This window comes from Hemiscyllium ocellatum (assembly GCF_020745735.1).
Source record: "Hemiscyllium ocellatum isolate sHemOce1 chromosome 27 unlocalized genomic scaffold, sHemOce1.pat.X.cur. SUPER_27_unloc_1, whole genome shotgun sequence".
Lineage (NCBI taxonomy): Eukaryota > Metazoa > Chordata > Chondrichthyes > Orectolobiformes > Hemiscylliidae > Hemiscyllium > Hemiscyllium ocellatum.
Window position 1 is genome coordinate 124312 of NW_026867476.1, and position 26070 is coordinate 150381.

General features: G+C 52.1%; 1 protein-coding gene across 1 annotated transcript in view; it reads right to left on the bottom strand.

The window, feature by feature from the left end:
* LOC132807037 (zinc finger protein 845-like) overlaps positions 1-26070 on the bottom strand; it is a 46465-nt gene that overhangs the window by 3404 nt on the left and 16991 nt on the right. Inside the window, exons 5-8 of the mRNA XM_060821344.1 lie at positions 15063-15259; positions 11793-11948; positions 7572-7831; positions 3241-3427 (exon numbers count right to left, since the gene is read on the bottom strand). Of these exons, the coding sequence (XP_060677327.1) occupies positions 3241-3427; positions 7572-7831; positions 11793-11948; positions 15063-15259 (800 nt within the window). The remainder of the gene's footprint in view (positions 1-3240; positions 3428-7571; positions 7832-11792; positions 11949-15062; positions 15260-26070) is intronic.

Genomic DNA, 26070 nt, shown 5'->3' on the forward strand with positions numbered 1-26070 from the left:
AGGGGATGTGCAGGCGAGGGTGGGTTGGCTGTGCTAACTTGTCCAGGGGATGTGCGGGTGAGGGTGGGTTGGCCGTGCTAAATTGTCCAGGGAATGTGCAGGCGAGGGTGGGTTGGCCGTGCTAACTTGTCCAGGGGATGTGCAGGTGAGAGTGGGTTGGCCCTGCTAAATTGTCCAGGGAATGTGCAGGTGAGGGTGGGTTGGCCGTGCTAAATTGTCCAGGGGATGTGCGGGTGAGGGTGGGTTGGCCGTGCTAAATTGTCCAGGGGATGTGCGGGTGAGAGTGGGTTGGCCGTGCTAAATTGTCCAGGGGATGCGCGGGTGAGGGTGGGTTCGCCATGCTAAATTGTCCAGGGGATGTTGTGGTTCTGTTCACCAAGCTGGGAGTTTTTGTTGCAAATGTTTCGTCCCCTTTCTAGGTGACATCCTCAGTGCTTGGGAGCCTCCTGTGAAGCGCTTCTGTGCTGTTTCCACCGGCATTTGTAGTGGTTTGTCTCTGCCACTTCCGGTTGTCAGTTGCTGTCCGCCGCAGTGGCCGGTATATTGGGTCTAGGTCGATGTGTTTGTTGATAGAGTCTGTGGATGAGTGCCATGCCTCTAGGAATTCCCTGGCTGTTCTGTTGGCTTGCCCTATAATGGTAGTGTTGTCCCAGTCGAATTCATGTTGTTTGTCATCTGAGTGCGTGGCTACTAAGAAGAGCTGGTCGTGTCCTTTTGTGGCTAGTTGGTGTTCATGGATGCGGGTCGTTAGCTGTCTTCCTGTTTGTCCTATGTGGTGTTTTGTGCAGTCCTTGCATGGGATTTTGTACACAACGTTGATTTTGCTCATGCAGGGTATCGGGTCCTTTGTCCTGGTGAGTTGTTGTCTGAGAGTGGCTGTTGGTTTGTGTGCTGTTATGAGTCCTAGTGGTCCAGGGGATGTGCAGGTGAGGGTGGGTCAGCCACAGGGGGAGCAGGAGACAGCAAAGACCGCAGATGGTGGAAGTCAGAGTCAGTAGATGTGAGGCTGGAAGAGCGCAGCAGGTCAGACAGCATCCGAGGGGCAGGGGAGTCAACGTTTCGGGCTGAAACCCTTCACCAGGAATGGGGAGCCCCGAAGCAAATTGAAGGAGGGACGGAGGAGTGGGGCTGGGGGATGGGGAGGTGAGATGGTGACAGGTGGATGGAGGTTATTACGATTGGTCGGTGGGAAGGGTGGAGCGCAGAGGTGGGTGGGAAGGTGGACAGGTTAGAACAGGTCAGGGAAGCGAGGAGGAGGAGGAGGGGCCTCGACACAGGAACAGGTTGGGAGGGGGAAGCATGAGGCTGGCAAAGTCAATGTTGAGGCCGTTAGGCTGTGAACTCTCCAAGGTAACGCGTGAGGAGTCGCTCCTCCAGTGTCTGCCTGGCCTCACTGTGATAGTGGAGGGGGCACGGGGAGGGGAGGTGGGGGGGAGGGTCTTTAATGTAGATGGCAATCGCAAGGTCGGGTTGCTTGCCCTCATCCTGTGAATGAATAACAAAGCAGAATGGAAAACACATTCCTTGAAGGTAGAGTAGCAGGTGGACGGTTTGGTGTAGAAGGAACTTGGCATGCTTGCCTTGACTGGCCATAGAGTCACAGGGACGTACAGCACAGAAACTTGTCCATGCCAACCAGATATCCCGAACCTATTCTAATCCCATTTGCCAGCACTTGGCCCATATCCCTCCAAACCCTTCCTACCCATGTCCCCATCCAGATGTCTACGAAATGCTATAATTGCACCAGCCTCCACCACTTCCTCTGGCAGCTCGATCCATACACTTACCACCCTCTGCATGGAAAGGTTGCTCCTTAGGTCTATTTTATATCTTTCCCCTCTCACCCTAAACCTACACCCCCTCCAGTGCTGGACTCCCACACCCCAGGGAAAAGACCTTGTCTATTTGCCCTCTCCATGTCCCCTCATGACTTTGTAAACCACTATAAGGTCACCCCTCAGCCTCCGACACACCAGGGGAAACAGCCCCAGCCTGTTCAGCCTCTCTGTAAAGGTCACCCCTCAGCCTCTGACGCTCCAGGGAAAACAGCCCCAGCCTGTTCAGCCTCTTCCTGTAGCTCAAACCCTCCAACATCCTCGTAAATCTTTCCTGAACCCTTTCAAATTTCGCGACATCTTTCCGATCGGAAGGAGACCAGAACTGCACGCAGTAATCTCTCTTCAGAGAAGAAGATCCTCCTCACGAATAGGAAGGTTTCAGAGGGATATGGGCCTAGAGCTAAAGTAGGTTAGGGATGTCTGGGGTTGAAAAATATGGTGCTAGAAAAACACAGCCCAGGCCAGACAGCATCCGAGGAGCAGCAGAATCGACGTTTCAGGCAAAAGCCCTGAAGGGATTTTGCCTGGAACGTCGATTCTCCTGCTCCTCGGACGCTGCCCGGCCTGGGCTGTGTTTTTCCAGCACCACACTGAGGAAGGGCTTTTGCCCGGTACATCAATTCTCCTGCTCCTCGGACGTTGCCTGGCCTGGGCTGTGTTTTTCCAGCACCGCTCTGAGGAAGGGCTTTTGCCCGGAACGTCGGTTCTCCTGCACCTCGGACGCTGCCTGGCCTGGGCTGCGTTTTTCCAGGGCCACGTTGAAGAGGGGCTTATGCCCAGAACGTCGATTCTCCTGCTCCTCGGACGCTGCCCAGCCTGGGTTGTATTTTTCCAGGGCCACGTTGAAGAGGGGCTTATGCCCGGAACGTCGATTCTCCTGCACCTCGGACGCTGCCTAGCCTGGCCTGGCCTGGGCTGTGTTTTTCCAGCGCCACGTTTTTCTTTTCAACACGGCTCTCCAGCATCTTGCAGCGCTCACTTTCTCCTTTGGGACATCAGGGCTAGCATGGAGGAGTCGGGCCGAAAGGTCTGTCCCTGTGCTGCACACATCTCTCTCTCTCTGACCCTCTGGGTCTGCATTGTTACCTCACCTTGGGTCACGTGGGGGTGTGGGGGGGATGGAGGGTCACGTGGGGGTGGCAGAACGGTGGCTCCGCCCCCTTACGTCCCCGGGGCGGGACGCGCATGCGCACAGCGACTCCTCTCCCCGACGACGACGCCAGGCCGAAACAAGATGGCGGCCACTGCCCCCCCCCCTCGCGGCCGGACCGTTGCGGCGGAAATTTAAAACCGCCCGCGGCCTACCACCCCCCGGCGCCTCCCTGTGGGGCTCCGCACCGTCTACTCGCCAATCCTCGCCGCTTCTTGCCCTCCCCCCCGCCGGCTGCCCGCGTCTTACCGAACGGCGTCTCAGCCGACGTCGACGCCACCGCTGGGAGGCCCGTCTGGCCTTGCGCATGCGCACCGCTCCTGCCCGAGTCTGGCCCTGCGCATGCGCACCGTTCCTGTTCCCCCCGTCCGGCCTTGCGCGTGCGCACCGCGCCCCCGCTCCAGCGGATAGAGGACTTTCAGCCGCGCGGGGCATTCTGGGTGGCGGGCGGTGTCTGAATCGAGTCCCTGCGGCTTCGGCCCGACCAGTCCCTCCGAAGCACAATACAGACCCAGACCCATTTCCCCTCTGACTACAGCACCCGACACGACGGGCAATTTAGCCTGAGAGGAAGGAAACCGGAGGAAGCCCACGCAGACGGGGTGGGAGAACGGTGAGGCCAGAATCGGACCTGGGACCCTTGGTGCTGTGAGGGCAGCAGTGCCAACCACTGAGCCACCGTGGCGTCTGCGGTCAGAAGTCAACGTTTCCAGACAGGTGACTTCACCAACATCGGCAGTCCTCACTATCTCCCAGTCAATTCAGAGACCGAGGTAATGTTCTGCGGACCCGGGTTCAAAGCCCCCCCATTACATGTCTAATGGGGAGTGTAAATCCATCATTGACTGTCAGGCAAAACCACCTTTGCCTGGTGTAGGGTGCAGCCAATGGCTCAGTGGTGCTGTCATCATCTGGAGGTGTGCCGGTGTTGGACTGGGGTGGACAGAGTTATAAAATCACATGATGCCAGGCCGTAGTCCAATAGGTTTATTTGGATGCGCTACGCACAACCACCTGATGAAGGAGAAGTGTTCTGAAAGCTAGTGCTTCCAAATAAACGTGTCGGACCTTAACCTGGTGGTGTGTGATTTTTAACGTTATCATCATAGAATCCCTACAGCGTAGCAACAGGTCATTAGGCCCAACAAATCCACACAGACACTAGTATCCCACCCAGACACATTCCCCTTCCCCATCACTTTGCAGTTCCCCTGAATAATGCACCTAACCTGAGCAATTTAGCACTGCCACATCACATAATGTGCACATAATCTTTGGACAGTGCAAGAAAACCAAAGCAAATCTACACAGACACTCACCCAAGGCTGGAATTGAACCCAGGTCCCTGGCATTGTAAGGCAGTGGTGCTAACTGCTGAGCCACCGTGCTGCCCATATCACTGGATTGTTAATCCAGACTCAATCAAGTGTGGTGCTGCTAAACGCACACTGAGTCAGGCCGCATCTGAGTTCACATTTCAGGCTTGTGCCCCTTCATCAGGGCCCTGAAATGTCTTCTTTCTTGCTCGTCAAAAGCTGCCTGAGCTGCTGTGCTTTTTCCAGTGCCACACTTTATCGATTCTGACTTCTCCAGCATCAGCAGTCCTCACTATCTCCCAGTTAATTCAGAGACCAAGGTAATGTTCTGGGGACCCGGGTTTGAAGCCCCCCCCCCCCCCCATTACACTCTAATGGGGAGTGTAAATCCATTATTGACTGTCAGGTTAAACCCATTGGGTTCACTCATATCCTTCAAGGAAGGAAACTGCCATCGATACTTGGTCTGGCCCACATGTGACTGCAGACCCACAGCAATGTGATTGACTCTTAACAATTAGGGATGGGCAATAAATGCTTGCCTAGCCAGTAATGCTCTCACCTTGTGAATGACTAAAAAACAGGCTTGAAATCAAGTTCCTTGAAGATGGAGTCGAAGGCAGGGTGGTGATGAAGGCATTTGGCATGTTTGCCTTCATTGGTCATTGCACTGAGTAGAGGACCTCATGTTGCTGCTGCACAGATACGTTGGTGAGGCCACTTTTAGAAAACAGTGCACAATTCAGAGGGAGTGGACGAGGGAACGGGAATGAGTGGAGTAGGGAGAGTCCCTCACAGCGGGGATGATCAAAGAAATGGGAATGAGTCAAAGGCGAAGAGTGTCTCACAGGACAGCGATGGCAAGGGATGGGAAATTCGTGAGAGATGGAGAAACATCCACGCTGCAGGAATGACAAGGGAATGGGAATTCGTGGAGAATGGAGAGTCCCTCACACAGCAGCAACTATGAAGAAATCTGTCGCGACCACACTCTCATCTGAGAGTCACAGAGATGTACAACATGGGAACATGTCCAACTTGTCCATGCCAACCACAAATCCTAAATTACACTAGTCCCAGTTGTCAACATTTGGCACATAAACCTCCAAACCCTTCCTATTCACGTACCCATCCAGATGCCGTCTAAATGTTGCAATTATACCATCGTCCACCACTTCCTCTGGCAGCTCATTCCATACATGCACCACCCTCTACCTGAAAGAGTTGCCCCTTAGGTCTCTTTTATATCTTTTCCCTAAACCTATGCCCTCTAGTTTTAGACTCCCTCATCCCGGGGAAAAGACCTAGTCTACTCAGCCTATCCAAGCCCCTCATGATTTTATAAACTTCTATAGGGTCACCCCCTCAAACTCCAGGGAAAATAGCCCCAGCCCTTGTAAATCTTTTCTGAGCCCTTTCACGTTTCACAACATCTTGCCTAAAATTACCACCCACATCCTCTCTCGTACACCCACTTCAGAAGAAACTAACATGTGTTTGTGATATTAAATAAAAAAAGTCATGCCACACCGTGTTTAACACAAAGTTGATTTATTTATCCTTTAACCTGAATACTAGCATCGACTATTAGGGTGGAGCCTTTTATCAGGTTTCTGCCCGGAACATCGATTTTCCTGCTCCTCGGATGCTGCCTGAACTGCTGTGCTTTTCCAGCGCCTACTCTAATCTCGACTCCCTACATCTGCAATACGCAATTCTGCTGAAAAGGCTGGAGTTCCTTCACGTCAACAGAAATAGTTGCTGTTGAACAAAGTTCAATCCTGGATCCGATGAACAGGAATTCCAGAAATCGCGTGTGAACTCGATGGTGTGTCAGCAGGGGTAGGTCGCTGAATGAATCCTTTCACAGGGTGGTGAAGAAGGTGTTTGGCTGCTTGGCTTCATTGGTCAGAGCATTGAGTTGGGAGGTCATGTTGCAGCTGCACAGGACATTGGTGAGACTACTCCTAGTACATTTCAACTCACCTTTCTATCAGGCGACTATAAGTTGTTAAACTTGAGAGGCTACAGAAAAGATTTACAAGGACCTCCTGGGACTGGAGGGTTTGAGCTATAGGGAGAGGCTGAATAGGCTGTGGATTTTTTTCCCCTGGAGTGTCAGAGGCGGAGGAGTGACGTTATAGGGGTCTTTAAAATCATGAGGGGGCATGGATAGGGTGAACAGACAAGGTCTTTTCCCTGGGGTGGGGGAGTCCAGAACTAGAAGGTATGTGTTAAGGGTGAAAGGGGAAAAAATTTAAAGAGGATCTGTCACTCATTGTCACTCATATTTTAGCAGATCATAAGACAAGATGAGCTTTTCTGTGTGTTTGGTTTAATTAGCAGAATTAACACAGCATAGAAACAGACCCTTTGGTCCAACATCCAATTGGTATGCCTAACCTCATGTCCCGATCTGACCCCCCCAGTCACATTTGCCAATACTTGGTCCATATCCCTCCAAACCCTTTGTATTCATATAACCACCCAGATGCCTTTTAAATGCTGTAATTCGACCAAACTCCTCCACTTTCTCTGGCAGCTCATTCCATACACACACCACCCTCTCATTTAAGAAGTGACCCCTCAGATCCTCTTTAAATTTTTTTTCCCCTTTCACTCTTAACATAGGCCCCTCTAGTTCTGGACTCTCTAACCCCAGAGAAAAGACCATGGCTATTTACCCGATCCGTGCCCCTCAAAATTTTATAAACCTCTATAAGGTCACCCCTCAGCCTCCGACGCTCCAGGGAAAACAGCCCCAGCCTGTTCAGCCTCTCCCCGAGAGCTCAAATCCTCCAACCCTGGCAACATCCTTGTAAATCTTTAAACAAATTATCTATCTGGCACTCTATAAAGACATGATGATCGATAAAGCCCCTATTAAATTTATATCAAGTCAATTTTCAAAACCACTTGGCATCTTTGGGTGTTGAGCTTCTCTCTTTGTAGATTCCCCTGGGTCACCTTCAGTCTTCTGCTGCATAGATGTTTCCAGCAACATCCTGGTAAATCTCTTCCGAACCCTCTCCAACTTAATAATATCCTTGCTATAACAGGGAGACCAGAACTAGATGGAGTACCTCGGAAGAGGTCTCACCAACGTCCAGTATGAACTCAACATGACATCCCCAACTCTAATACTCAAAGGTCTGAGGAATGAAGGTGAGCGTGCTAAACGCCTTCTTAATCACTCTGTCGACCTGTGATGCAAATTTCAAAGAATTATTGTTAATTGTTAAAGTTAACAGAAACAAATCTCACATTGTCAGCTTCTTAATGCTGGGCACGATTAAGCGAAGCCATAGACAGCAGGATCCAACCCCTGCAGTCACTTGCTGGTGTCTGTGGAGGCAGTTTGACTGAGTGAATTCCTTCCCCCACACACAGCAAGTAAATGGCCTCTCCTCGGTGCGCTGGTGCTTCAGCAAGTTGGACGACTTTGCAAATCCTTTTCCACACTCGCAGCAAGCGAACAGTCTCGCCCCAGTGTGAACTCGCATGTGTCTCAGCAGAATAGAGGACTGAGTGGATCATTTCCCACACTTGGAGCAAGTGAATGGTCCATCCCCAGTGTGAATCCCGCATATATCGCAGATCAAAGGACTGAGTGAATCCTTTCCCATACTTGGAGCAAGTCAGTGGTCTCTTCCCAGTGTGAACTTGCAATGTCTCAGCAGGTCAGAGGACTGAGTGAATCCATTCCCACACTCGGAGGAGGTGATTAGCCTCTCCTGCAATGTTAGGCTGATCAAAATTAGTACAAGGGATGTGCACTTTAAGATGAAGCAAATTTCTTAGCTTAATCTACTTATTTTGTGTTAGTGACATATACAAACTAATGAGTCTAACTGTTAGCTTAAACTACATAATATACATGGATATACATACAAGCAAGTGAGTCTCACACTGCCTTCAATGTATTAGGTCTGTGGTGACGGTAGCACTCAAAGATTTATCTCAGATTCCATACAGTGAGTCCCAGCCTATTGGTGAAATGTCGAATGCGAGGGGTTGAATAGAATGCTCTAGACAGCTGTCATGGAATCAATGAGCAGAATGACATGGTCCACGTCATTGATGATTAAACGAATTAGCTTTGCAAAGATTGGGTCCCAGCTCCTGAGGCTGTCATGGATTCCCTGACCAACGTCTCACAGCTTTGCCCCCAGTTTAAATGACTCAGAAGTGTTCAGGAGGCATGTTCAATCGATGCATTCACAAAGTGAATAATATGCAGAAAGGCTGGCGGTGCACTGTTTAATGGAGACACTAATTTACTTCAGCAAATCACATGTATACTCAAACCTCTTCAGTGCCACATTATGGCCGGAGGTATATGCATCGATAACCTTAATCAAGGGAGATTTGAAGCATCTGAGATGGTTTTATTCTGGTAAATGTATTATATAAATGCACTCTGATGATGTTGTCGAAGAGAATTGGGAACTCAGTCGTACTAGGGTGAAGGTGATTTTTGAAAAATGGTTTCCTTTTTAAAATTTGATTTGACTTATTATTGTCACATGTACCCAGGTGCAAAGAAAAGTTGTGTTTTGTGTGCACTACAGACAGATCGAAAGTGTATTAGAACAGAGCGAGGAACACAGCGCAACGGTTGCAGAGGAGGTGCACAATGTATTCAGCAGGCCTGTAATCTGGAATGAAAATGTGCAGATACTTCACGATTTTAAGAGGGTCTACACAGCTTCCCCAACCACTAACTTTGAAAGTTCAAAGGACTTGATGTCAGGCTTGTAGATTTTAACATGATGAATGTGGACAGTGATTCATCCATTCATCCGCTGAGGCACTATGAGATCACATCTGATTGTCAGGGTTGGATTCTGCTGCGGAATGGGGGGGGGAGCTCGCAATCCTCCATCCATTCCTACCCCCCTTCCTTCTGGGGAGTCCGTGACCATGGAACACGTACGAGTATGTAACTCAGCCCCTCAAGCCTTCTGTACCAACTTATGGCTGATCTCATCTCGACCTCAACTCCAGTTTCCTTCCTGCTTACCAAAGCCCTATAACATTACTAATTAAAAACCTGTCTACGTCCTCCCTAAATACATCCGGCATCGACTGAACTATGGGAATGTGATTTCTGACTCTTTGAGAGAACTCATTTCTCCTCAACCTTTTCCTCCTCAATTCTAAAACCATGACCTCTCATTCTAGATAGCCCCGCGTAAGGAAACATCCGTTCTACATCTATTTTGTCAAACACCTTTAGTATCATATTTAGCAGGTCGACAACAGTAGAGCAGTGGATGTAATGTATATGGACTTCAGCAAGGCATTTGATAGGGTTCCCCATGGTAGGCTCATTCATAAAGTCAGGAAGTATGGGATACAAGATTTGGCTATCTGGATTCAGAATTGGCTGGCTGACAGTGGTTGTAGATGGAAAACATTCTGCCTGGAGGTCAGTGTTGAGTGGGGTCCCGCAGGGCTCTGTACTTGGGCCTCTGCTCTTTGTAGTTTTTATAAATGACTTGGATGAGGAGGTTGAGGGGTGGGTTAGTAAATTTGCAAATGACACAAAGGTTGGAGGTGTCATCGATAATATAGAGGTCTACTGTAATCTGCAGCGCGACATAGACAGGATGCAGAGCTGGGCTGAGAAATGGCAGACGGAGTTCAACCTGAATAAATGTGAAGTGATGCATTTTGGAAGGTTGAACTCGAATGCTGAATATAGGATTAAAGACAGGATTCTTGGCAGTGTGGAGGAACAAAGGGATCTGGGTGTGCAGGTACATAGATCCTTCAAAGTTGCCACCCAAGTGGATAGGGTTGTTAAGAAAGCATATGGTGTTTTGGTTTTCATTAACAGGGGGATCGAGTTTAAGAGCTGTGAGGTTTTGCTGCAGCTCTACATGTCCCTGGTGAGACCACACTTGGAATATTGTGTCCAGTTCAGGTTGCCCTACTATAGGAAAGATACAGGGGCTTTGGAGAGGGTGCAAAGAAGGTTTCCCAGGATGCTGCCTGGACTGGAGGGCTTGCCTTATGAAGAAAGGTTGAATAAGCTTGGACTTTTCTCTCTGGAGAGAAGGAGGAAGAGAGGAGACCTGATCGAGGTGTACAAAATAATGAGAGGAATAGATAGAGTCAACAGCCAGAGACTTTTCCCCAGGGCAGGATTCACTGGTACGAGAAGTCATAGTTTGAAGATATTAGGTGGAAGGTATAAAGGAGACGTCAGAGGTGGGTTCTTTACGCAGAGAGTTGTGAATGCATGGAATGCATTGTCAGCTGAGGTGGTGGAAGCAAATTCATTGGGGACATTTAAGCGACTGCTGGACATGCACATGGATAGCAGTGAATTGAGGGGTGCGTAGATTAAGTTACTATATTTTACATTAGGATTAAGTCTGAGCACAACATTGTAGGCCAAAGGGCCTATTCTGTGCTGTACTTTTCTAGTTTTAGATTAGATTAGATTACTTACAGTGTGGAAACAGGCACTTCGGCCCAACAAGTCCACACCGACCCGCCGAAGCGCAACCCACTATGTTTTATGTTCTGTCATATATGCCTTGAGGGGATCAGTTTGCTCAGTTGGCTAGTTTGGGATGCAGAGTGCTATCAACACTATGGGTTCAATCCCCGCACTGGCTGAAGTTACAATGAGGGACTCACATTCTCAGCCTCTGCTAATGTATGGGGGAGGTGGCCTTCAGATGAAACCAGCATCAATCACCCCCCTGTAATGAGAGCACTGTCCTCTGGGACAATAGCGATTTTTACAATCCACATCTTAATCAGGTCTCTTCTCATTCTTCTAAATGCCAGAGAGTACGAGGCTAAACTGCTCAAGGTTTCAGGCTAACCTAGTCAGAAGTCACACAACACCAGGTGACAGTCCAACGAGTTTATTTGAAATCACAAGCTTTTGGAGCGCTGCTCCGTCCTCAGGTGAAGGAACAGCATTCCAAAAGCTTGGAATTTCAAATGTACCTGTTAGACATGAGCCAAAGTGCTGGCAAATGGGACTAGACAGATTTAGGATATCTGGGCGGCATGGACGAATGGTACGGAATGGTCTGTTTCTGTGCCGTCCATCTCTATGAATCTGACCTGGTGTGGTGTGACTTCTGACTTGGCACACACCCCCCCAGTCTAGCACAGGCACCTCAAGGCAAACGTGACAGGAAATGGGTTTCAATGAGAGTCCTCATTTTATTTTTAAACAAACGAAACTGAACGTCTGGCTACAGTCTGCACTGGGAACAAAAACAATGCTGGAAATGACGGCATTGTTTTGTTCTCAGTGCAGACTGTAGCCAGACGTTCAATTTCGTTTGTTGAAAAATAAAATGAGGACTCACATTGAAACCCATTTCCTGTCAAGGGGAAATGACAGGAAATGACAGCGGCTCAGGAGGCATCCGTAGAGAGAGAGAGAGAGCAAACGAGCATGACCCTTCATCAGAGCTGGCGCGAAATCACCACTACAAGGCAGCAGCGACGCACCAAAGCGGCGCCCAGCCCTTCGACATCAATGGCGGCGCGTTTACCCGTCGCCCCCCGCGCTGGTGAAAGCCCCCTATCCACATCGCACAGGCGCGAGTGGGCGGCCGGGTCCGGAGCATGCGCGGAGCGGGCGCTGGCGGTGGAGCGCTGGGTGAGCTAGGGTTAGCACTAGGGGGCTGGGGACCGGCCCAGGGAGAGGGGAGTCCCTGCAGGCGCAGGATGGTGTGTGGGCCGCAGAGAGGATTAAAAAAAAAAGGGGGAGGGGTGCAGGATTGACAGGGAGGGGTTTGATAAACTCCTCTTCCCAGGAGAGAAGGGTTTGCAAAGAAATTTTAAAAAATAAAAAATTGCAAGGCAGAAAAATGTTCGTCTCTTTGCAATCTCCATCATGCACCAAGAGAGAGAGAGAGAGAGAGAGATGGGATTCACAAACTCCTTTTCTTGGGCTGAGGTTGGGGAAGAAATGTGAGGTGGCACAGGGCAAATTGCACATCACTTCTCACTGGATCCGAGACGTTAAACGTGTGTATAGAGGTTTACAAAATTACAGTGGGCATGGATAGGATAAACAGGCAAAGTCTTTCCCCTGGGGTTGGGGTGGTTGGCGGGGGGGGGGGGGGGGGGGGGAGTCCAGAACTAGAGGGGTATAGGTTTAGAGTGAGAGGGGGAAGGTATAAAAGAGACCTAAGGGGCAACCTTTTCCACTCAGAGGGTATGGAAGGAGCTGCCAGAGGAAGTGGTGGAGGCTGGTACAATTGCAACATTTAAGAGGCATCTGGATGGGTATATGAATAGGAAGGGTTTGGAGGGATGTGGGCCGGGTGCTGGCAGGGGGGACTAGATTGGGGTTGGGATATCTGGTCGGCATGGACCGGTTGGATTAGATTCCCTACGGTGTGGAAACGGGCCAACGAGTCCACACGCACCCTCCGAAGGGATTTTCTTTCTGTGGGTCAGTGGTTAGCACTGCTGCCTCATGGCCCCAGGGTCCCAGGTTCGATTCCAGCCTCGGGGGGGCGACTGTCTGCGTGGCGTTTGCACATTCTCCCCGTGTCTGTGTGGGTTTCCTCCCACAGTCACAAAGATGTGCAGGTCAAGGCGAATTGGCCGTGCTAAAATTGCCCGTAGAGTTAGGCGCATCAGTCGGAGGGGAAACGGGCCTGGGTGGGTTACCGACCTCGGAGGGTCGGTGTGGACGGGTTGGGCGCTGTTTCCACACGGTAGGGAATCTAATTCCGTGAAGTCGCTGGTTTTGCGGGCATACACTCTCTGGATCGAGGGTAGAAATTGGGAGAGTGGGGCTGTTTGAATGGTGGGGTAGGCGCGATGGGCTGAACGGCCTAATTTCCGCTCCGGTCTCTTACGGATTGACAGGAGGGAAGGGTTTTGTGAACTCATGCCAGAGTCGGGAAAGCCTGGACTGATTGAGGCGTTTGAGAAAATCCAGCTGGGGTGTTTAAAATGCTGCTGGACTCGAAATGTTCATGCGATGTTTGGCGTTTTCTGTCTCCACAGGTGCTGTTGGAGCTGCCAGTTTTCAGCAGCACTTTCTGGGAGGAAAAAAATACCTGGAAACATTAAGGCTGGAAAACCAATGAGAGAAAGGAACAGTCATTTAGACTAGACCCGTCGGCTTATTCTCTCTGCACAGAGGCTGCCTCTGACCTGCTGCGATTCCTACCCCCAGTTGAGTCACTTTCAGTGAACTGACTGTGGGAAGAGCTTTGACCGCAGCCTCAAAACGGCAGCCAACTCTTATCCAGCACCCCGAGAGTGTCGGCGGACTGACTTAAGCTTCCTTCGCTCGGCCAAGCGGGAGAGGGCGCGGGGAGAAGCGGTGGGAATGCGGGGATTGCGGGAAGGGGGTTGAATTACCCCCCCCCCCCCTCGGAGCTGGGGACCCAGCGGCGCAGCCACACTGGGGAGAGGCCCCCTTCGCCTGCTCCGAGTGCGGGCTGGAGTTTGTGGACCCTCTCCGACCCGCTGACCCACCCAGCGGGTGCACGCCGTGGGGAGCGGCCGTACGCCTGCCCGCTGTGCGGCAAGGACTTCAGGCAGTCGAACAACCTGCTGAGACACCACCAGCTGCACTTGTACCAACAGGGGCTGGAGTCCGCCACTGAGGTGACCCACGTCCAGGACTGAATACCTCCCTTCCCCCCAACACAGACACACACACAAGCACAGACACACACACAGACGCAGACACACACAGACATAAGCACAGACACACACACAGACGCAGACAGACACACACAGGCACACACAGACACGTGCACACACACAGACACGTGCACACACACAGACGCAGACACACACAGACATAAGCACAGACACACACACAGACGCAGACAGACACACACAGGCACACACAAACACGTGCACACACACAGACACACACACAGACACGTGCACACACACAGACGCAGACAGACACACACAAGCACAGACACACACACACAGACACACACAGACACGTGCACACACACAGACACACACAGACACAAGCACAGACACACAGACGCAGACACACAGACACACACACACAGACACGTGCACACACACAGACGCAGACAGACACACACAAGCACAGACATACACACACACAGACACGTGCACACTCACAGACGCAGACACACACGGACACAAGCACAGACGCAGACACATACGCGCACACACACAAGTACAGACACACACACACAGACGCAGACAGACACACGCACACACACGCACACAGACACACACAAACACGTGCACACACACAGACGCAGACACACACAGACACAAGCACAGACACACACAGACGCAGACAGACACACACAAACACGTGCACACACACGCACACAGACACACACAAACACGTGCACACACACAGACGCAGACACACACAGACACACAGATACACGCACACAGACACACAGACACGTGCACACACACAGACGCAGACAGACACACAGACACAAGCACAGACACACACACAGATGCAGACACACACGCGCGCACACACAAGCACAGACACACACACACAGATGCAGACAGACACACACAAACACGTGCACACACACATAAGCAGACAGACACACAGACGCACACACAGACACACAAGACATACACAGACACACGCACATACAAACAGACACATGTGCACAAACACACACACACACACACACACACAGGCTACAGACTTAAAAAAATACAGGGGCCAGGCTAAGAGGGCGTGTAAACGTCACGGACGAGGTTTGACAATGAGGAAGAACCGCCGGGCCACACCGCCAGGATGGACAGAGAAGCTCCAAGTGGCACCTGAGTCCCGGAGCAGCATGAGGCGGCGGACTTTGGCGGACACCGAACCAGGGCAGAGGCACGGACGGTGAACCGTGCCAGGCTGAGGGGTGCGGGTCGACCGGGACGGTCAGGAAGGTACTGGGACCACTTCGCTTCCTTGAGCCGGACTGGAAGAGAATATCCTGCCGGGGGGGGGGGGGGGGGGGTCTGAAATCACAGGGAGTCCACGCCATTGGAGCAACCTTCCTTCCCTCATAGGACAGGGGGGTAAGGGGGCTGGGGAGATGGCTTATGTCCGTTTTTAAGCCCCCCGATTCCCGGACCGAATTCAAAACCCACCCAGCCACCCGGAGCCAGAGTGGCCCCCCTTCAGAGGCAGTGAATTCCGTACAGGCGGAGGGGTGGGTGGGTGGGGGGCTGCTCCACGCCAATGACAAAGGACTCAATGGTGGAGGGGGGAAAGGGGTCTGTAGGGAGCCTCAGTGCAGCGGGGTCTCAGCCCGCTTCCGCTCACGGCTGACCCATGGGTGGCATCTTCGTGATTTGGATTGGATGAGATGCCCCTACCGCGTGGAATCAGGCCCTTCGGCCCATCAGCTCCAGCGCTGACCCTCTGAAGAGTAACCCACCCAGACCCGTTCCCCCTACCCTATATTTACCCCTGACTAATGCACATAACACCATGGGTAATTTAGCACGGCCAATCCACCCTAACCTGCACATCCCGAGGCACTATGGGTAATTTAGCACGGCCAACCCACCCCTAACCTGCACATCCGTGGGCACTATGGGTAATCTAGCATGGCCAATCCACCCCTAACCTGCACATCCCTGGGCACTATGGGTAATTTAGCACGGCCAATCCACCCCTAACCTGCACATCCCTGGGCACTATGGGTAAATTAGCACGGCCAATCCACCCTAACCTGCACATCCCGAGGCACTATGGGTAATTTAGCACGGCCAATCCACCCTAACCTGCACATCCGTGGGCACTATGGGTAATCTAGCATGGCCAATCCACCCCTAACCTGCACATCCCTGGGCACTATGGGTAATTTAGCACGGCCAATCCACCCCTAACCTGCACATCCCTGGGCACTATGGGTAATTTAGCATGGCCAATCCACCCCTAACCTGCACATCCCTGTGCACTATGGGTAATTTAGCACGGCCAATCCACCCTAACCTGCACATCCCTGGGCACTATGGGTAATTTAGCATGGCCAATCCACCCCTAACCTGCACAACCCTGGGCACTATGGGTAATTTAGCACGGCCAATCCACCCCTAACCTGCACATCCCTGGGCACTATGGGTAATTTAGCACGGCCAATCCACCCCTAACCTGCACATCCCTGGGCACTATGGGTAATTTAGCACGGCCAATCCACCCCTAACCTGCACATCCCTGGGCACTATGGGTAAATTAGCACGGCCAATCCACCCTAACCTGCACATCCCTGGGCACTATGGGTAATTTAGCACGGCCAATCCACCCTAACCTGCACATCCGTGGGCACTATGGGTAATCTAGCATGGCCAATCCACCCCTAACCTGCACATCCCTGGGCACTATGGGTAATTTAGCATGGCCAATCCACCCCTAACCTGCACATCCCTGTGCACTATGGGTAATTTAGCACGGCCAATCCACCCTAACCTGCACATCCCTGGGCACTATGGGTAATTTAGCACGGCCAATCCACCCTAACCTGCACATCCCTGGGCACTATGGGTAATTTAGCACGGCCAATCCACCCTAACCTGCACATCCCTGGGCACTATGGGTAAATTAGCACGGCCAATCCACCCTATCCTGCACATCCCTAGGCACTATGGGTAATTTAGCACGGCCAATCCACCCCTAACCTGCACATCCCTGGGCACTATGGGTAATTTAGCACGGCCAATCCACCCTAACCTGCACATCCCTGGGCACTATGGGTAATTTATCATGGCCAATCCACCCCTAACCTGCACAACCCTGGGCACTATGGGTAATTTAGCACGGCCAATCCACCCCTAACCTGCACATCCCTGGGCACTATAGGTAATTTAGCATGGCCAATCCACCCCTAACCTGCACATCCCTGGGCACTATGGGTAATTTAGCATGGCCAATCCACCCTCACCTGCACATCCCTGGGCACTATGGGTAATTTAGCACGGCCAATCCACCCTAACCTGCACATCCCTGGGCACTATGGGTAATTTAGCATGGCCAATCCACCCCTAACCTGCACATCCCTGGGCACTATGGGTAATTTAGCATGGCCAATCCACCCCTAACCTGCACAACCCTGGGCACTATGGGTAATTTAGCACGGCCAATCCACCCCTAACCTGCACATCCCTGGGCACTATGGGTAATTTAGCATGGCCAATCCACCCCTAACCTGCACATCCCTGGGCACTATGGGTAATTTAGCACGGCCAATCCACCCTAACCTGCACATCCCTGGCCACTATGGGTAATTTAGCATGGCCAATCCACCCCTAACCTGCACAACCCTGGGCACTATGGGTAATTTAGCACGGCCAATCCACCCCTAACCTGCACATCCCTGGGCACTATGGGTAATTTAGCATGGCCAATCCACCCCTAACCTGCACATCCCTGGGCACTATGGGTAATTTAGCATGGCCAATCCACCCTAACCTGCACATCCCTGGGCACTATGGGTAATTTAGCATGGCCAATCCACCCCTAACCTGCACAACCCTGGGCACTATGGGTAATTTAGCACGGCCAATCCACCCCTAACCTGCACATCCCTGGGCACTATGGGTAATTTAGCATGGCCAATCCACCCCTAACCTGCACATCCCTGGGCACGATGGGTAATTTAGCACGGCCAATCCACCCTAACCTGCACATCCCTGGGCACTATGGGTAATTTAGCATGGCCAATCCACCCCTAACCTGCACATCCCTGGGCACTATGGGTAATTTAGCATGGCCAATCCACCACTAACCTGCACATACCTGGGCACTATGGGTAAATTAGCACGGCCAATCCACCCTATCCTGCACATCCCTAGGCACTATGGGTAATTTAGCACGGCCAATCGACCCCTAACCTGCACATCCCTGGGCACTATGGGTAATTTAGCACGGCCAATCCACCCTAACCTGCACATCCCTGGGCACTATGGGTAATTTAGCACGGCCAATCCACCCCTAACCTGCACATCCCTGGGCACTATGGGTAAATTAGCACGGCCAATCCACCCTAACCTGCACATCCCGAGGCACTATGGGTAATTTAGCACAGCCAATCCACCCTAACCTGCACATCCCTGGGCACTATGGGTAATCTAGCATGGCCAATCCACCCCTAACCTGCACATCCCTGGGCACTATGGGTAATTTAGCATGGCCAATCCACCCCTAACCTGCACATCCCTGTGCACTATGGGTAATTTAGCACGGCCAATCCACCCGAACCTGCACATCCCTGGGCACTATGGGTAATTTAGCACGGCCAATCCACCCTAACCTGCACATCCCTGGGCACTATGGGTAATTTAGCACGGCCAATCCACCCCTAACCTGCACATCCCTGGGCACTATGGGTAATTTAGCATGGCCAATCTACCCCTAACCTGCACAACCCTGGGCACTATGGGTAATTTAGCACGGCCAATCCACCCCTAACCTGCACATCCCTGGGCACTATGGGTAATTTAGCATGGTCAATCCACCCCTAACCTGCACATCCCTGGGCACTATGGGTAATTTAGCACGGCCAATCCACCCTAACCTGCACATCCCTGGGCACTATGGGTAATTTAGCATGGCCAATCCACCCCTAACCTGCACAACCCTGGGCACTATGGGTAATTTAGCACGGCCAATCCACCCCTAAACTGCACATCCCTGGGCACTATGGGTAATTTAGCATGGCCAATCCACCCCTAACCTGCACATCCCTGGGCACTATGGGTAATTTAGCATGGCCAATCCACCCTAACCTGCACATCCCTGGGCACTATGGGTAATTTAGCATGGCCAATCCACCCTAACCTGCACATCCCTGGGCACTATGGGTAATTTAGCACGGCCAATCCACCCCTAACCTGCACATCCCTGGGCACTATGGGTAATTTAGCATGGCCAATCCACCCTAACCTGCACATCCCTGGGCACTATGGGTAATTTATCATGGCCAAACCACCACTAACCTGCACATCCCTGGGCACTATGGGTCATTTAGCACGGCCAATCCACCCTAACCTGCACATCCCTGGGCACTAGGGGTAATTTAGCACGGCCAATCCACCCTAACCTGCACATCCCTGGGCACTAGGGGTAATTTAGCACAGCCAATCCACCCTAACCTGCACAACCCTGGGCACTATGGGTAATTTAGCACGGCCAATCCACCCTAACCTGCACATCCCTGGGCACTATGGGTAATTTATCATGGCCAATCCACCCTAACCTGCACAACCCTGGGCACTATGGGTAATTTAGCACGGCCAATCCACCCTAACCTGCACATCCCTGGGCACTCTGGGTAATTTAGCACGGCCAATCCACCCTAACCTGCACATCCCTGGGCACTATGGGTAATTTAGCATGGCCAATCCACCCCTAACCTGCACATCCCTAGGCACTATGGGTAATTTAGCACGGCCAATCCACCCTAACCTGCACATCCCTGGGCACTATGGGTAATTTAGCACGGCCAATCCACCCTAACCTGCACATCCCTGGGCACTATGGGTAAATTAGCACGGCCAATCCACCCTATCCTGCACATCCCTAGGCACTATGGGTAATTTAGCACGGCCAATCCACCCCTAACCTGCACATCCCTGGGCACTATGGGTAATTTAGCACGGCCAATCCACCCTAACCTGCACATCCCTGGGCACTATGGGTAATTTAGCATGGCCAATCCACCCATAACCTGCACATCCCTGGGCACTATGGGTAATTTATCATGGCCTATCCACCCCTAACCTGCACAACCCTGTGCACTATGGGTAATTTAGCACGGCCAATCCACCCCTAACCTGCACATCCCTGGGCACTATGGGTAATTTAGCACGGCCAATCCACCCCTAACCTGCACAACCCTGGGCACTATGGGTAATTTAGCACGGCCAATCCACCCCTAAACTGCACATCCCTGGGCACTATGGGTAATTTAGCATGGCCAATCCACCCCTAACCTGCACATCCCTGGGCACTATGGGTAATTTAGCATGGCCAATCCACCCTAACCTGCACATCCCTGGGCACTATGGGTAATTTATCATGGCCAATCCACCCGTAACCTGCACATCCCTGGGCACTATGGGTAATTTAGCACGGCCAATCCACCCTAACCTGCACATCCCTGGGCACTATGGGTAATTTAGCACGGCCAATCCACCCTAACCTGCACATCCCTGGGCACTATGGGTAATTTAGCACGGCCAATCCACCCCTAACCTGCACATCCCTGGGCACTATGGGTAATTTAGCACGGCCAATCCACCGCTAACCTGCACAACCCTGGGCACTATGGGTAATTTAGCACGGCCAATCCACCCCTAACCTGCACATCCCTGGGCACTATGGGTAATTTAGCATGGCCAATCCACCCCTAACCTGCACATCCCTGGGCACTATGGGTAATTTAGCACGGCCAATCCACCCTAACCTGCACATCCCTGGGCACTATGGGTAATTTAGCATGGCCAATCCACCCCTAACCTGCACAACCCTGGGCACTATGGGTAATTTAGCACGGCCAATCCACCCCTAACCTGCACATCCCTGGGCACTATGGGTAATTTAGCATGGCCAATCCACCCCTAACCTGCACATCCCTGGGCACTATGGGTAATTTAGCATTCGCAATCCACCCTAACCTGCACATCCCTGGGCACTATGGGTAATTTAGCATGGCCAATCCACCCTAACCTGCACATCCCTGGGCACTATGGGTAATTTATCATGGCCAATCCACCCCTAACCTGCACATCCCTGGGCACTATGGGTAATTTAGCACGGCCAATCCACCCTAACCTGCACATCCCTGGGCACTATGGGTAATTTATCATGGCCAAACCACCACTAACCTGCACATCCCTGGGCACTATGGGTCATTTAGCACGGCCAATCCACCCTAACCTGCACATCCCTGGGCACTATGGGTAATTTAGCACGGCCAATCCACCCTAACCTGCACATCCCTGGGCACTAGGGGTAACTTAGCACAGCCAATCCACCCTAACCTGCACAACCCTGGGCACTATGGGTAATTTAGCACGGCCAATCCACCCTAACCTGCACATCCCTGGGCACTATGGGTAATTTATCATGGCCAATCCACCCTAACCTGCACATCCCTGGGCACTCTGGGTAATTTAGCACGGCCAATCCACCCTAACCTGCACATCCCTGGGCACTATGGGTAATTTAGCACGGCCAATCCACCCTAACCTGCACATCCCTGGGCACTATGGGTAAATTAGCACGGCCAATCCACCCTATCCTGCACATCCCTAGGCACTATGGGTAATTTAGCACGGCCAATCCACCCCTAACCTGCACATCCCTGGGCACTATGGGTAATTTAGCACGGCCAATCCACCCTAACCTGCACATCCCTGGGCACTATGGGTAATTTATCATGGCCAATCCACCCCTAACCTGCACAACCCTGGGCACTATGGGTAATTTAGCACGGCCAATCCACCCGAACCTGCACATCCCTGGGCACTATGGGTAATTTAGCACGGCCAATCCACCCTAACCTGCACATCCCTGGGCACTATGGGTAATTTAGCATGGCCAATCCACCCCTAACCTGCACATCCCTGGGCACTATGGGTAATTTATCATGGCCAATCCACCCCTAACCTGCACAACCCTGGGCACTATGGGTAATTTAGCACGGCCAATCCACCCCTAACCTGCACATCCCTGGGCACTATGGGTAATTTAGCACGGCCAATCCACCCCTAACCTGCACATCCCTGGGCACTATGGGTAATTTAGCACGGCCAATCCACCCCTAACCTGCACATCCCTGGGCACTATGGGTAATTTAGCACGGCCAATCCACCCTAACCTGCACATCCCTGGGCACTATGGGTAATTTAGCATGGCCAATCCACCCCTAACCTGCACAACCCTGGGCACTATGGGTAATTTAGCACGGCCAATCCACCCCTAACCTGCACATCCCTGGGCACTATGGGTAATTTAGCATGGCCAATCCACCCCTAACCTGCACATCCCTGGGCACTATGGGTAATTTAGCATGGCCAATCCACCCTAACCTGCACATCCCTGGGCACTATGGGTAATTTAGCATGGCCAATCCACCCCTAACCTGCACAACCCTGGGCACTATGGGTAATTTAGCACGGCCAATCCACCCCTAACCTGCACATCCCTGGGCACTATGGGTAATTTAGCATGGCCAATCCACCCCTAACCTGCACATCCCTGGGCACGATGGGTAATTTAGCACGGCCAATCCACCCTAACCTGCACATCCCTGGGCACTATGGGTAATTTAGCATGGCTAATCCACCCCTAACCTGCACAACCCTGGGCACTATGGGTAATTTAGCACGGCCAATCCACCCCTAACCTGCACATCCCTGGGCACTATGGGTAATTTAGCATGGCCAATCCACCCCTAACCTGCACATACCTGGGCACTATGGGTAAATTAGCACGGCCAATCCACCCTATCCTGCACATCCCTAGGCACTATGGGTAATTTAGCACGGCCAATCCACCCCTAACCTGCACATCCCTGGGCACTATGGGTAATTTAGCACGGCCAATCCACCCTAACCTGCACATCCCTGGGCACTATGGGTAATTTAGCATGGCCAATCCACCCCTCACCTGCACATCCCTGGGCACTCTGGTTAATTTAGCATGGCCAATCCACCCCTAACCTGCACATCCCTGGGCACTATGGGTAATTTAGCACGGCCAATCCACCCTAACCTGCACATCCCTGGGCACTATGGTTAATTTATCATGGCCAATCCACCCCTAACGTGCACATCCCTGGGCACTATGGGTAATTTAGCATGGCCAATCCACCCCTAACCTGCACATCCCTGGGCACTATGGGTAATTTAGCATGGCCAATCCACCCCTAACCTGCACAACCCTGGGCACTATGGGTAATTTAGCACGGCCAATCCACCCCTAACCTGCACATCCCTGGGCACTATGGGTAATTTAGCATGGCCAATCCACCCCTAACCTGCACATCCCTGGGCACTATGGGTAATTTAGCACGGCCAATCCACCCTAACCTGCACATCCCTGGGCACTATGGGTAATTTAGCATGGCCAATCCACCCCTAACCTGCACATCCGTGGGCACTATGGGTAATTTAGCATGGCCAATCCACCCCTAACCTGCACATCCCTGGGCACTATGGGTAATTTAGCATGGCCAATCCACCCTAACCTGCACATCCCTGGGCACTATGGGTAATTTAGCACGGCCAATCCACCCCTAACCTGCACATCCCTGGGCACTATGGGTAATTTAGCACGGCCAATCCACCCTAACCTGCACATCCCTGGGCACTATGGGTAATTTAGCATGGCCAATCCACCCCTAACCTGCACAACCCTGGGCACTATGGGTAATTTAGCACGGCCAATCCACCCCTAACCTGCACATCCCTGGGCACTATGGGTAATTTAGCATGGCCAATCCACCCCTAACCTGCACATCCCTGGGCACTATGGGTAATTTAGCATTCGCAATCCACCCTAACCTGCACATCCCTGGGCACTATGGGTAATTTAGCACGGCCAATTCACCCTAACCTGCACATCCCTGGGCACTATGGGTAATTTATCATGGCCAATCCACCCCTAACCTGCACATCCCTGGGCACTATGGGTAATTTAGCACGGCCAATCCACCCTAACCTGCACATCCCTGGGCACTATGGGTAATTTATCATGGCCAAACCACCCCTAACCTGCACATCCCTGGGCACTATGGGTCATTTAGCACGGCCAATCCACCCTAACCTGCACATCCCTGGGCACTATGGGTAATTTAGCACGGCCAATCCACCCTAACCTGCACATCCCTGGGCACTAGGGGTAATTTAGCACAGCCAATCCACCCTAACCTGCACAACCCTGGGCACTATGGGTAATTTAGCACGGCCAATCCACCCTAACCTGCACATCCCTGGGCACTATGGGTAATTTATCATGGCCAATCCACCCTAACCTGCACATCCCTGGGCACTCTGGGTAATTTAGCACGGCCAATCCACCCTAACCTGCACATCCCTGGGCACTATGGGTAATTTAGCACGGCCAATCCACCCTAACCTGCACATCCCTGGGCACTATGGGTAAATTAGCACGGCCAATCCACCCTATCCTGCACATCCCTAGGCACTATGGGTAATTTAGCACGGCCAATCCACCCCTAACCTGCACATCCCTGGGCACTATGGGTAATTTAGCACGGCCAATCCACCCTAACCTGCACATCCCTGGGCACTATGGGTAATTTATCATGGCCAATCCACCCCTAACCTGCACAACCCTGGGCACTATGGGTAATTTAGCACGGCCAATCCACCCCTAACCTGCACATCCCTGGGCACTATAGGTAATTTAGCATGGCCAATCCACCCCTAACCTGCACATCCCTGGGCACTATGGGTAATTTAGCATGGCCAATCCACCCTCACCTGCACATCCCTGTGCACTATCGGTAATTTAGCACGGCCAATCCACCCGAACCTGCACATCCCTGGGCACTATGGGTAATTTAGCACGGCCAATCCACCCTAACCTGCACATCCCTGGGCACTATGGGTAATTTAGCATGGCCAATCCACCCCTAACCTGCACATCCCTGGGCACTATGGGTAATTTGGCATGGCCAATCCACCCCTAACCTGCACAACCCTGGGCACTATGGGTAATTTAGCACGGCCAATCCAACCTTAACCTGCACATCCCTGGGCACTATGGGTAATTTAGCATGGCCAATCCACCCCTAACCTGCACATCCCTGGGCACTATGGGTAATTTAGCACGGCCAATCCACCCTAACCTACACATCCCTGGGCACTATGGGTAATTTAGCATGGCCAATCCACCCCTAACCTGCACAACCCTGGGCACTATGGGTAATTTAGCACGGCCAATCCACCCCTAACCTGCACATCCCTGGGCACTATGGGTAATTTAGCATGGCCAATCCACCCCTAACCTGCACATCCCTGGGCACTATGGGTAATTTAGCATGGCCAATCCACCCTAACCTGCACATCCCTGGGCACTATGGGTAATTTAGCATGGCCAATCCACCCCTAACCTGCACAACCCTGGGCACTATGGGTAATTTAGCACGGCCAATCCACCCCTAACCTGCACATCCCTGGGCACTATGGGTAATTTAGCATGGCCAATCCACCCCTAACCTGCACATCCCTGGGCACGATGGGTAATTTAGCACGGCCAATCCACCCTAACCTGCACATCCCTGGGCACTATGGGTAATTTAGCATGGCCAATCCACCCCTAACCTGCACAACCCTGGGCACTATGGGTAATTTAGCACGGCCAATCCACCCCTAACCTGCACATCCCTGGGCACTATGGGTAATTTAGCATGGCCAATCCACCCCTAACCTGCACATACCTGGGCACTATGGGTAAATTAGCACGGCCAATCCACCCTATCCTGCACATCCCTAGGCACTATGGGTAATTTAGCACGGCCAATCCACCCCTAACCTGCACATCCCTGGGCACTATGGGTAATTTAGCACGGCCAATCCACCCTAACCTGCACATCCCTGGGCACTATGGGTAATTTAGCATGGCCAATCCACCCCTAACCTGCACATCCCTGGGCACTCTGGTTAATTTAGCATGGCCAATCCACCCCTAACCTGCACATCCCTGGGCACTATGGGTAATTTAGCATGGCCAAGCCACCCTAACCTGCACATCCCTGGGCACTATGGTTAA